Source organism: Meles meles, chromosome 10, assembly GCF_922984935.1.
Source record: "Meles meles chromosome 10, mMelMel3.1 paternal haplotype, whole genome shotgun sequence".
Lineage (NCBI taxonomy): Eukaryota > Metazoa > Chordata > Mammalia > Carnivora > Mustelidae > Meles > Meles meles.
In genome coordinates, this window is record NC_060075.1 from 33,736,931 (window position 1) to 33,749,823 (window position 12,893).

Sequence of the window (12,893 nt, forward strand, 5' to 3'; positions counted from 1 at the left end):
AAGAAAAGCATGATTTAAAATATGGCAATAACCAGTATCCATACACTATAAAGACAGTGGTAATTTTAAAAAAATATGTATTATAATAGAATATAGATAGAGGATGTGCAGATGGGCAAGTCATAGGAAAACATCATTGTCCTCAACTGGTTTTCTAGAAGTCACTGTCTGACTAGGATGTTAATTAGATCAGATGATTTTGGAACAAGACTCTCTCTTTAGAAGAAATTTCTAGTATTTGTAGAAAGTCAACATTTCCATGGATGCTATGGTCATTGTGCATTAATCAAGAACCTACTGAAGAACTCATGTTGAAAGCACTACCAATAACTATTAAAGCAGTCAAAGAGATTCAACACAAGAACATTTTAATTTCTGCAAAGTGCTGATTCTTGTATCTAGGGAACACGATAAATGCAAGTCTGAAATGTGAATTTTTATTGTATGGAAGTATGTTGCTATCCATTAAGAGCATTTCTTAATAAAATCTGTATTTTTCCCCCCAGTATTTGAACTTCTTTGTGTCTGACCACATCGTATTGCAGAATCAGAAGAGCAGGAGTTACAATGGGATCTTGATGATAACGTCCTTTTCTAACTCCTGCCAATATTTCTCAATGATGTGAATGTTTCTTCTCATGGAGACACACGGTTCACACAATAGCTCTCCTTTGATCCGTAGCTTCCCTTGAAATAGGAAAACATCTCCTGGAAGTGCTTTAATTGTTTCATTTTATTCCAATCATGTGATGGAAATCATGAATGGAAAATAACAACAACAAACAAAATCCCAAACCATTCTTGGCAAGAAAACTTTAACCACATTTAAGCTGAAAGCTTAAAGAACTTAATAAAAATAGGCCATATACTTCATAAAGAGTGGACCCAACTTCATTGTTTTGTTCTCAGTTTTTCTCTAGCTTTTTACTTTTCACTTTATATTTCCAAATGCCTTACTGTAAAAAAAAAAAAAAAAAACCCAACAAACTAATTGTGCCATACCAGGTAAAACAGGCACAGACACTCTTAGAAAGCATTTACCTGCATGAAGCGACCCTCTGACGTCCCAAGATTAGCAATGGTGAGGTCTCCTTTAATGAAGGTAGATATAGATGTTAAGAGGACTTGGTTGAATTGACCCATGAATAAGTCAACACGCTGCAAAGCTGTGGTAAACTCCGTTCGATATTCATCACTGCGCACTTCACAGCCTGATGAATTTCTCAAAAGTGTCTGGAATAAAATATGGTCATAGAATCAATGTGAGTCCAGATGTGAACAAGCTGGTAAAAAACTTCTCAGTGTGTCTTTTCAGAGCTCGGAGAATGGCAAGGATAACCGTACAAATAAACAGAGCACCCCAGACAGGGGCTAGAAGTGATCTACATGGCTCCAGTACTGCTAGGTGCTGCCATGTGTGTACAGATGTGTTAACTGGGGTAAACCTTACTATCGTGGTTTGCACTCTGGTTGAGTATGCGCATACATAAATATGGAACTCAGTGGTGCTACTAAAAGAAAAACAAAACTATAAATGTCTCAGCCCTGGGCGTGAAGGTAATGCTTCTAGCAGACAAGTCCAATAAGATGGATTTCAACTGGAATAAATGTTAGAGTCATATATAATACATTATATATCTTAAAATGTGTGCCTTTGTGCATTTGTGTGCAATGAGGTGGTAGGGGGGGATAGCTGATAGATAATTCACAGTACAGCACAGACCCCAAACTCAAGTTCCTGGATCAAATCCTAGTCTTTCATGCTTATTTACCTTACATAGTCCCTATAATCTCTCTGTGTTTGTGAAATTCAGGTTATCCATTCCACAAGTAAAATCGAGAGAATTATAGAGATGTGCCTACCTTGCAGAGCTGTTGTAAAGGTTACATGAGCTAATTTATAGAACTCTCTTTACCATAGAACCCAGGACCTAGAGAATACCACTGAAGTATCTGTCACCATTACAGAGAAAGGCTCAAAAGAATGTAAAAGCTGTGCACAAAATGCCATAGTTACCAACTTACAAAAAAGGCAATTGCCACTCAGTCAGGTATTTTTCTTTTAGGCTCAGCTTCAGATTTTTATTTTTATTTATTTTTAATTTTTTTATTATTATTTTTAAAAGATTTTATTTATTTATTTGTCAGAGAGAGAGAGGGAGAGAGAGAGAGAGAGAGAGCACACAAGCAGGCAGAGTGGCAGGTAGAGGCAGAGAGAGAAGCAGGCTCCCCACTGAGGAAGGATCCCAATGCAGGACTTGATCCCAGGACTCTGGGATCATGACCTGAGCCGAAGGCAATGGCTTAACCAACTGAGCCACCCAGGCATCCCTCAGCTTCAGATTTAAAAAAAAAAAAACATTGTTCAGTAATATATGTCAGTTAAGCACCATGGATCTCTTCCTTCACCTTGACACCTGCCTTTCCTTCTACTTCTCAGATTGCAACACTGAGTCCTTGAGCAGGACCATCTGTAACTGGCTATCAGTGTCAGGGGCTCTCAAGGCTCCATTCGAGGGCTGCTCCTCTCCTCACCCTTCACACTCTCCCTAGGTAGCCTCAGTCTCTCCTGTGATGTCTATTACTATTCAGTTGACATACACATTTGTACCTTCACCCTACACTCTCCTCTGCACTGACTGTGCATTTATCAAATTGCCTGTGAAATACAGATGTCTCAAGATGTCTCAGATGTCTCCAAGACCTCAGGCTCAACATGACCAAAGTAGAAACCACATTCTACCCCCATGCCTGAGGTGATGATGCAACACCCCCCCCCCAGTGAATGGCTCTACCATTTCTCCAGAGGCACAAGTCATAAATCTAGGTGCCATCGCTGATTCCTCCCCATGTACAGTCCATCACCAATTTTCATCAATTGTTCTTTCTAAATATCTCCTGGATCCATCCAGTTTTCTCTCTCTCCACACTCTGACTCTCATCCAAGCCACCCCTTCCCATTCCTGAACTACTACAATGGCTTCCAAATTAGATCTGCCATATCTGATCTCATCCATTTTCTACACTGCAGACAGATTTTTTTCTCCCCTAAAACACAAATCTTGCCATGTTAGTCTGTTTAAAACAATGTCTTCCTATTGCTCTCAGGATAAAAGACAAAAATTTACATGGCCTGGTGAGCTCAGTATCATCTGGATCCTACCGAACATTCCAAATTCATCCTCATGGTGCCCTCCTTTGCACTCAGTGCTACAGTGAGTTGGCACTCTCTCAGTTCTACATATATGCCATGTGTCCTCCCATTACAGGGCCTTTGTACATGTTACTACAGTGACCCTTCCACTATTAACCGCTATGCCTCCTTCAGATTGTAGTGTGTCATCATTTCCTTAGGAGGCCTATTCTGATCTTAATATCTAGGTCAAATGCTTCTATTATCGACTGTCATGATACATTTTACTTATGTGTCATAGCACTCATAGCTGCAACTACTATTTGCTTGTGGATTATATGATTGATGCCCCTGCCATCAGAGGCCATACTTTTTATTGCTGTATTGTTAGCAGTAGGTGAAATATCACACATAGATCCTTAATAAATATTGAGTGAATCAATATTTCCAATGTGAACAAGTAAGTGAATCAATTATGAGTAGATGGGGGACTAGTGTGGAGATATAAACTAATACTGCTAAAGCTCTTTTTTTCTTCCAGGAATAGGTGTAGTTAAGAGTTCATAATAAGAAACAAATAGAGTATTTGGCTCCTGACCATCCTTGTAAGACAACTGGAAATTGGTAAACTTGGGGGAGAAAACAGGAGGCAAGAGGATATAATAAGGCACTGTCGTCTAACTTGGAAGAAAAAGAGAAAAAGTTTATTTTTACATATTTTTGTATGTAGTTTCAAGTTAAGGAAAATGATTTGAAGCTTAGGAATTCTCTATTATCATCTTATTGTATTTATAATAATCAGAAGGCTGCCATAGTATATTTCAGACTAACTTAGTGTTGAACAACAAAGTGAAATATAAAATTTTTAGAAAAAAAATAGAATCTTTATGTAAAACAGCCTTACTCCTTAATATCAAAGTTCTGTCACATGGAATACACAGAATATTTCCTCATTATAAGTGGCAATAAATTAACAAACAAAGAGTCTCAGAGATGCTAAACTTACTCACTCTTGTAATTAATGAAATGTTCTGGTTCTAGACATTTATTTTGATATATTAATGAATGCTATTTCACTATTTAATTAGAAGCTTTTCTTCACTGAAGTACTATGGATTGCTCTGAGGAGTGGCAGATAACTGAAACGGACCAGCAATTCAATAGTAACTGATTAATTGGTAATTAAGTTTCCATTGGTGATCAATCATCCATTTGGCAGAGATAGCCACAGCCATGGAAGCTGCTTAAAGGAGCAAAGACCAGTTTTAAATCAAAGACCTTCTCAAGTATCCATTCCAGAGGTGACTGCTCTTCAGGGTCAGCACTGTGGTTATTTTGTTCCTTTTCTTATTTGTTTTTACTTTTTCTATGTCTAGAAGGCATCTTGGTAACTTAAAGCCTCAAATTTGACCTTGCAGAGATATGATGGATTCATTGGAACACAAAAACAATTTGCTGCATGTGGAGTAGTCATAGATTGTAAATTAGAAGCAGCTTTCTATCAACAAGAGGTCAGAAATGGTCTCATTCATCTTTTATCATCCTACTCTGTATTGTGCTTAACACACAGTAGACATTTAATAACAGCCTCCTTAAAAATTACTCTATCTAAAGGTACTCAGAGATAAGGTACCCATCTGCCTACCCAGCTTGCTTCCTTGTCTGCTTTGCTGAACCCGGCTAGCAAAAGAACGGAGCTGAGATAGCTCTCCAAGTGCCTACAAACCAGCAAGAACTCCTGGATCTTTTTTAAATGGAGGGAAAGTAACACAACCGAACTTCAGCCAGTTTATGCCTTCATATGTCAGACATAAATGTAGAACTCTGTACTGACTCAATATTTATGTGGACTTTCAGACTTCTTCAGGAAATTAAAAGGTCTCTAAATGGTGCCTCCTCAAGGACTGATTGGATAATATCCCTACTTCTCCCCAGACAAATTCCCAAGTTTAAAATCATTGCACAGTGCTGGAATAGGATCTACAGAACTGCTTGATCTTGAAAAATTGTGCAATTTTGAGCTAAAAAACAAACGTCATGTCAGATCCAAGTGACATTCAAATTTTATAAGCCAGGGGATCCCGACCTTAGTCTTTTTCATTTTCTCCGTAGCTGAGATCTGCAGGAGAGAGATGGGCAATAGCTACTAGGAGAAAGTACCATTCCAGTATTCACTGCAGGAGAGGGGACTACTCCTTGTCTCTTCCTGCTGAGAATCTTGATGAACTCAGTGACTGGGATCAGGGTGGGAGGGACTAGCTTACAGAGCCCCATGTTGTCTTTGAGTTTGAATTGTGGTATATTAACCATCAGGGAGCCTTGGTTTAAGCTCTTGGCATTGGAAAGGTACAACACTGTATAAATATGACTCAAATCAATCTGATTCACTATATCCCTTGAAGATAATGAGCAAATGTGTTTGAGGCTCATTTGTGCAGGGAACTTGGGATGGGTTCTCACCCTTTTTTTTTTTTTTAAGATATTTTTTAAAAAAATTTACTTATTTGACAGACAAGGAGGCAGAGAGCAGGCAAAGACAGAGGAGAAAGCAGGCTCCCAGCTGAGCGGAGAGCCTGATGCGGGGCTCGATTCCAGAACTCTGGGATCATGACCTGAGCTGAAGGCAGAGGCTTTAACCCACTGAGCCACCCAGGCGCCCCGGGTTCTCACCCTTTAACACAGTTCTTGGGTGCACCGTTTGGTGTAGGGTTGGGTCTAGAAGGAAGAGCAACTATAGACCTGCTGCCAGGGGTGTCCTGGTCATTTGTGGTTCCCTCAAAGCCAGAAAGACTTCTGCTTTGAGGTAAAACTGCACATAGCTGGTGGAAGGCAGTTCTCTGGTAAAATAGCCAAGGAAGGGTCTGCAAAGAAGGTTTCACCCCAGCACTAGTTGGGGAGCAGACTAACACTCTCTTTTTGGTAACAAAGGGAGGAAGGAGGAAGAAAAGAAGGGAAGGAGGAAATCAGTCTTTACCCCGCATCTACACTGTGGAGTTGGGCGTTTTCAGGTACAAGCCGACTCACAGCCCTGTCAGGTTTTCAGTTTTCAGGAGGAAGAAACTCAGAGCACGCAAGGGTGCAGCTACAGTGGCTGATTCACACAGGAACTGGCATCAGAACTAGAACAGTCATTAGAATTCGGCTCTATCTGATTCTCAAGCTCATGAATTTCTTCTGCTACTGTTTACTATTCTGGGCAAAATTCCAAGAACTGTATAATTACAATAATGGAAAGGGCCTTAGGGACCATCTTATCTCAGCCCCTCATTTTAAGTAGGAGAAACTGAAAGTCAGGGAAATTTTAACTCTGCAAGAGTTGGAATCAGTCAACAAAAATTATCAATTAGCATGTAAAAAAACCTCCAACTCTTCAAAGTTGAAAATGTAGATTCACCCACCCCCTGATTCCTTTTCGGAGAGAAAAGCTGGAATTAATCACTGTTTTCTGGATAACAGCATAAAGATGACCACTAGCATTTTGGGCTATTCTGATCAGCTTGGCTCTCAAATCTTCCTCTCTGTTGCCTATTTTGGTTTGTGAACATGACCATGTTTCCATCTAGGTAATTCTAAAATTTTAGTCATCACCAACTCCCCTCTCTTGAGCACTTCTCACAACCAACTAGTTAGTTGCTCAGTCCCTCTGAAATATGGTTACAGTCCTCAGCCATATCTGCACCCCTGCCCCAGGCTAGCTGTTTCCTCACTGGCCTTCCTGTCTCCGATCTCATCTGCCTTGAAGGAGTTATGAGCTGTCACTCCTTTCTTCAAAACCTTTAGTTGCTTCCCAAAGCCCTGCAGGGAAAGTCCAAACTCCTTAATATGATATCCCAACCTGCCTTAGAAACTTTGTTTCTAAGTCTTTTTTTCCATTAAGGAGAAAGATCAAGCGAGCATGTAGGACACTGAAGGAATCTAAGAATGGCTATCCTGACATGAGATGCTTCCTATTCTTGCATTCTTGCATTTGCTTTAGCAGCTGATGCCCCAGCTCCTGCTAGTTAGTGACACCCACTCCTGACCATGTAAACCGGATGTCTGGCTCTTTTCTAAAGTCTCTCCTTACAAGGTCTGTGGAAAGACAGAAATAATACGTTTTATTGGGCTGGGAGAGGGGAGAAAGTGACAAAGAATAAGGCAGTTAGTATAAGGGTACAGGGAGATACCATATAGCTTGAGATATCTGAGTCAGGAGGGAAAAAGAAATAAGAAAAAAATTCACTCAATACAATATATTGTTAGGCATGTACACATGTATAGTGCAACTAAAGGCAAGGGAAAGACAAACAATTCACAATTATTGTTCACCCACTTTTCAGGGAGGGGGAGGGATATGATTGAGGTGGGAGATACAGGGGACTTAAAGGCTTTGGTAATATTCTCTTTTTTCAGCCTGATGATAGAGAACTCAGCATTTTATTTTATTTTATTTTATTTATTTATTTTATTTATTTTATTGCTCACACATACATGCACACACCACATACACATGCACAGAGTACTTGATTCTTTTGTATATATAACAAAAATAAAATTTAACATTAAATTAAACAGTGAAAAAAGGAAGTGAAAAAGTGGAAAGAGCCTGTTAAGAACTCTCCCCACCTCAATTTCTTGACATCCTAAGCAGGTCTGAGACATTCTCATGGCTTTTCTCAACTCACAGGAGCTCACAGTAATAATGTTAAATATCATCTGCATTTTCAAGTACATTATTCCATTTGATCCTTTAAATATTTATCCTTTAAATAAGTCTGTGAATTGGATTTGTTATGGTCATCATATTTCTACAGATGAAGAAACTAAAGTTTAAAGAGTTGTCAGTAAATATCAGAGCTTGAATCCTACTTGTTTTATTTTTTTTTTTTTTAAGATTTTATTTATTTATTTGACAGAAAGAGAAGGATCATAAGTAGGCAGAGAGGCAGGCAGAGAGAAAGAGGAGGAAGCAGGTTCTCTGCTGAGCAGAGAGCCTGACGCGGGGCTTGATCCCAGGACCCTGAGATCATGGTCTGAGCCAAAGGCAGAGGCTTAACCCACTGAGCCACCCAGGGGCCCCCTGAGTCCGAGTTGTTGATTTAAATCCTATATTCCTTATTCTGCATTATACTCCTACTTACAGGTTCCTACAGTATTTCTGAGACAAACCCACATTCCAGGGATGGCCCAAGGCTGTGGTGGAAGAGAATGAGCATGCATACAGCACAGTGCCTACAGCACAGGGCTGGTTCTACTCACCTGAGACTTGATCACATGACCTTAGGCAAATCGTGTCATCTCTCTGGGTCTGGATTTTATTTTATTTATATAACAAACATTTGTCCAGAGTGTTTATAATGTATCAGACACTCTTCTAAGTACTTTACAAATATTAATTCACTGAATCCTCATAAGAATGCTAGGAGGAAACTGAGGCACTGTGTGGTTACATGACCAGAAGCTGCACAGGGCAAGGACTAAACTTAGGTTGCACAGCACAAGGGTCTTCACACCCACCCCCCTCCCCCAGGTGTGACTATAAAGGAAGGGGTTGAGTGAATTGATCTCAATTTCGGTTCTGCCATGCAAGGGATCTGTGGGATGGCTTTCCAATGCTTCCCCTGGGCTTGAAATTACCAAACTGCCTTTAGCCTGCTGCTGGAACGAATGAATGCTCAGGATATTTAAGAGGCCATCAGTAAACAATCAATGTCCCCCAACACCTTAGGCTACTCCAAAAGAGCCTAAACGGATTCTACATGGCTATTCTTTAAGAAATTCTGGGAAGCATTTAATTGTTGAAGGTTTATCCTTCTCTAAAATAATTCTGTGGGGGCCCCAGGGTGGCTCAACTGGTTAAGCATCAGACTCTTGATTTTTGTGCAAGCTGTGATCTCCGGGAGGTGAGATCAAGCCCTGACTGGATCTCTGCACTGAGCCAGGTGTCTACTTAAGATTCTCTCTCCCTCTGTTCCTCCCCCATCTTGCATGTGCGTGCTCTCTCTCCTCTCTCTTGAAAAAAAAATAATGATAATAATAGTAATTATATGAAGTCCACTCTGAAAACCAATGGTAAACACTTTTTAAAAAACTTGTTACAAACTTGCTTCCTTAACTCAAGGGTTTATACACCGTCATATAGCTAAATAATAGGAATTATCTAAAATTTGTAAACCTTGAAACAATGATTTAGTCTTTCCTTACTTTTTCATGAGTACTTGCCAGAATTTTTTTTTTTACCTCAGACACATACATTTTTTTATATAAAAAAAATTGAAGTGCTGTATACCTCAATGTATTTGATTCAAACTGTTTTCCCTAATTAACATTATGATGCATGCAGTGAATATGCAATTACATTTAATTCAGTATAATTAAGAATGTGATATATTTAAAATAGTGATTCCTTTAATTGATCTATAGGACAGATTTAGCTCATCTATAGATAATTTAAATCAGTCTTGCAGATAGATTTTTAAAAATGTATCATTTTGTAAAATCTTTGCCAGTTCACTCACACCAGCCTTTTTTCCTTCTTGCCCATGACTAAATTAACAGAAGCATTTTAATCTAAACTTTATTCATAATCCCCTTTCTCCAAATTCTATTGACAAGTAATGGTTTTCTGAGGGGGATATATATTTCAAAATAGATAGTTCCTCTTTGCCTAGAACTTTTTATATAGCTGGCTAAAAACTGCTTTAATCTCAGGAATTCCACATAACTTACTCCCCTAAATTTCATTCATGTGCTCTCTTCTGTTTATTTAGTGAGACTGGGAGAGGTGCTGTTGAACTCACAGCAGGCAGGGGCAAGAGCTTTGAACATCAGTGTCTGGTTATATTTCTTTCAGATATATTTAACTTCTATCAGTCTGTACTCAAATGTCTAAGATGTCAACATTGAAGCCCAATTCTCTGTAAAATGCAGAAGAGTCAGCTCTCTGACAGAGCAGGCCCTTCTCTTTGGGGTCCTTAATGCAAGGCCAGACTGTTAGGCCGGTGTGGTCAAATGCTAAGAATGTGACTATGTTGTTTTGTGCTACAAAGACAACTGCTTGATGTTGTGCTCAGCGGGCCGCTGAAAAGAAAGATGCTTTCTCAATACTTTTACCGCCACCGGCTCCCCTCGATGAAGTAATCCTGCCTCACGACTTCAACAGCCACAGAGTTCTTTATAATCAGAGACCTCAAGCAGGGGAGCAAAGCTGGGGAGCAGTTAAAGAAGAGCTGATGTGTCTCCAGGAAGGGAGAAAGGGTCTCATCTCTGGCCCCGATCAATTCAGACGGCCCTGAACGTAATACAACAAGGCATCTGGCCAACCGGCTGCTGGCTCCACACTAGTGATTCATGAGGTGATAGATGCTGCCTCGTGGGGATGACCTAACTTCATAGGCCCAGCAGCATTCTCTCTTCTGAGGACTAGCCCTGTCTCTGCAACTGCCTTTAGGTCAAGTTTGAATGTGCCCTTGATGTCATTCAAACTCATCGCTTTTCTTTCCAAACTAATTCACTCTTCTAGATTCCTATTTCTTTATGGCATCAATAGCCATTCTCTCCCTTTAGGTTTCAGACATCTTTGACTTTCCTTTTCTTTTATTGTTTATATCCACCTATCAATTCTTATAAATATTTCTGTTGATTTAAAGGAAATCTCATACTTGGCCTCCTACAATCTAATTTCCTTGATTCCAGAATCTCCTTGTTTAATTCCACTTCTATAATTTTTTAGTGTAAGGTTCCCCAAACACCTTCTTAGTTGCATCCAGAGGTAACCATCCCAGCCTAGAGGAGAAGAGCGTGGGCTCTGGAGTGGTCCTGCCCTTATCAGCTGTGCAAACTTAGAGAGGAGACTTGGACCTCCAAGCCTCACTTCTTCACTTGTGAAATGGGAAAATGTACATCTATCTAATATAACTTTTTTGAGGTTTAAAAAAAAAATGAATCCAGTGCCAGAGGCAGACACACAAAATAGTAAAAATGCAAAGTACAAAGAACATTGCTGATAGATACGTTCCAAAAACACTGGTACAGGTGGTAAATGCTTTAAGATTAGGAAAAAAAATCAGTGTGGGCTTCAATAGCTAGAGAAGGCTCATGGTGGAGGCCAAAATTGATGCAGGTCTTGACAAACTGGATTAGTGAAGAGGAAAGAGAGAAATACTTGGAGCAGAATGTATTTTATGTATATGTGTGTATGGATTTCTATATATGTGTACAAATGCATTTACATATAAATGAAATAAAAATACATCTATCTTCTTCTCAAGGTATCTCTGGGATTCAAAAGACTCAGAATTCTACAATGATAGGGGGTTCTGGAATTCTAAGAGTTAAAATGTTTGCTTCTTTATCATCAATTTCCTAAGGTGAATCAGATCTAAAACAGACCAAGTCCATGTGGTTTGGCTTTTGCAGGCTTCATGCCTCACCTCAATCAGAGCCAGAGTGACAGGGTGATTCATAAAGAAAGTTGCTCCAAGTGAAGCAAATTTTAATGCTTAGTGTATATAATTTTTCTGCTTTCTTCAACTTAGTTAATAGAAAACAAATTTTTATGTACTCACTCACTGCATTGTAAGTGCTACTCAAAGGACAGAGCAGCAGTTACCCTACACTAAGCAATACAACAGAAGCAGTTCTTTCTTTAGAGTATAAGAGCCGTAGTCTGTTTATACGCTGAGCAGAGTCACGCTCAACAGAAACCAGGCTGCTGAATGTCTTAGTGGAGAGCCAGGGGAGGTGAAAGATAGATGAAACCAGAGTTCTTCAATTGGGCCCCATTATACTGTTTAAACCTATGACTATATCCTAGCCTGTCATGACTGTCATCACCTCTTGTCCCTTCTTTCCTCCTTACCATTGTGCTGTGAGACTCTTTACTTATCTTCTTCCCTTGTTACTGTGTAGTAACAGTCTGTGTAGTACACAGACCTGTGTACCAGAAAGCTCAATCTGTGGGCAACCCTCCTCACTGACCAAAGTCCCCAAGGCCCTAACCAAACTCTCTTCTATTCTTACTGCATCTACATCAAGGCCAAGCTCATGCTCTGTACTAAGAATGTATTTGGGACTCATGAAGTGATGCCATTGTGGAGTCTAATCCTGTGGCATAGTAAGGGTGTTATTGAAAAACACCTTAACTCTTGACTTCTTTTCCTTAACCCACGCATTATTTTCAACCTGAAATTACAGAGTGGTGGTTTGTAGTGAGAAGAAAAATCAGTGGATTCAAAAAGCAAACTTCAAGGAGGGCACCTCTACTGGTAGGAGTGCCTGAGGAATGTCCACCAGAAGGTGTGTCCTAAAGTGCTTTATACAGACAGTAACACCCACTCAAAGGGGAAGCTCTGTTGAAAGGCTCAAGAAAGCCTTAAGGAGCAGAGAAGTTACTCTACCTTTCTCCCTTTAATTGCCTGAATTATGTTTTCCCAATTTGGATTAAGTATAAAGCTCTGGAATTCCTGTCTTTTCATCCTACCTATCTTCAACTTTTCTTCTCCTCTCATTTTTCTCTTTCTTTGTTTTTTGATCCATCTTCATTCCAAACTAGTGGATGATGGACTCTGTGTGTGTGTGTGTGTCTGTGTGTGTGTGTGTATTTGTGTAAGGAAGGGACTGAAACATCCTAGAATTTCTTCAATGCTAATTTAACTTTTGGAATCTCTCCAATTCTATAAGTTAGTTTTTAGAGACTTAGGAGAGAGAATGAAAAACGGTTTTATCTAAAAATTATTTTTATTAATTATCATTTTATTATTTTATTTGAAATATGAGGCGT

At 39.5% G+C, this 12,893-nt stretch overlaps 1 protein-coding gene across 3 annotated transcripts in view; it reads right to left on the minus strand.

Moving 5' to 3' along the window:
- MET (MET proto-oncogene, receptor tyrosine kinase) overlaps positions 1-12,893 on the minus strand; it is a 118,023-nt gene that overhangs the window by 58,661 nt on the left and 46,469 nt on the right. For 2 of the 3 annotated variants that reach the window (XM_046020760.1, XM_046020759.1), the window contains exon 3: positions 1,042-1,233. The exons of the other annotated variant lie outside the window; for it this stretch is intronic. In XM_046020760.1, coding sequence (XP_045876716.1) covers positions 1,042-1,233 — 192 coding nt within the window. The remainder of the gene's footprint in view (positions 1-1,041; positions 1,234-12,893) is intronic. 3 annotated transcript variants of the gene reach the window in all.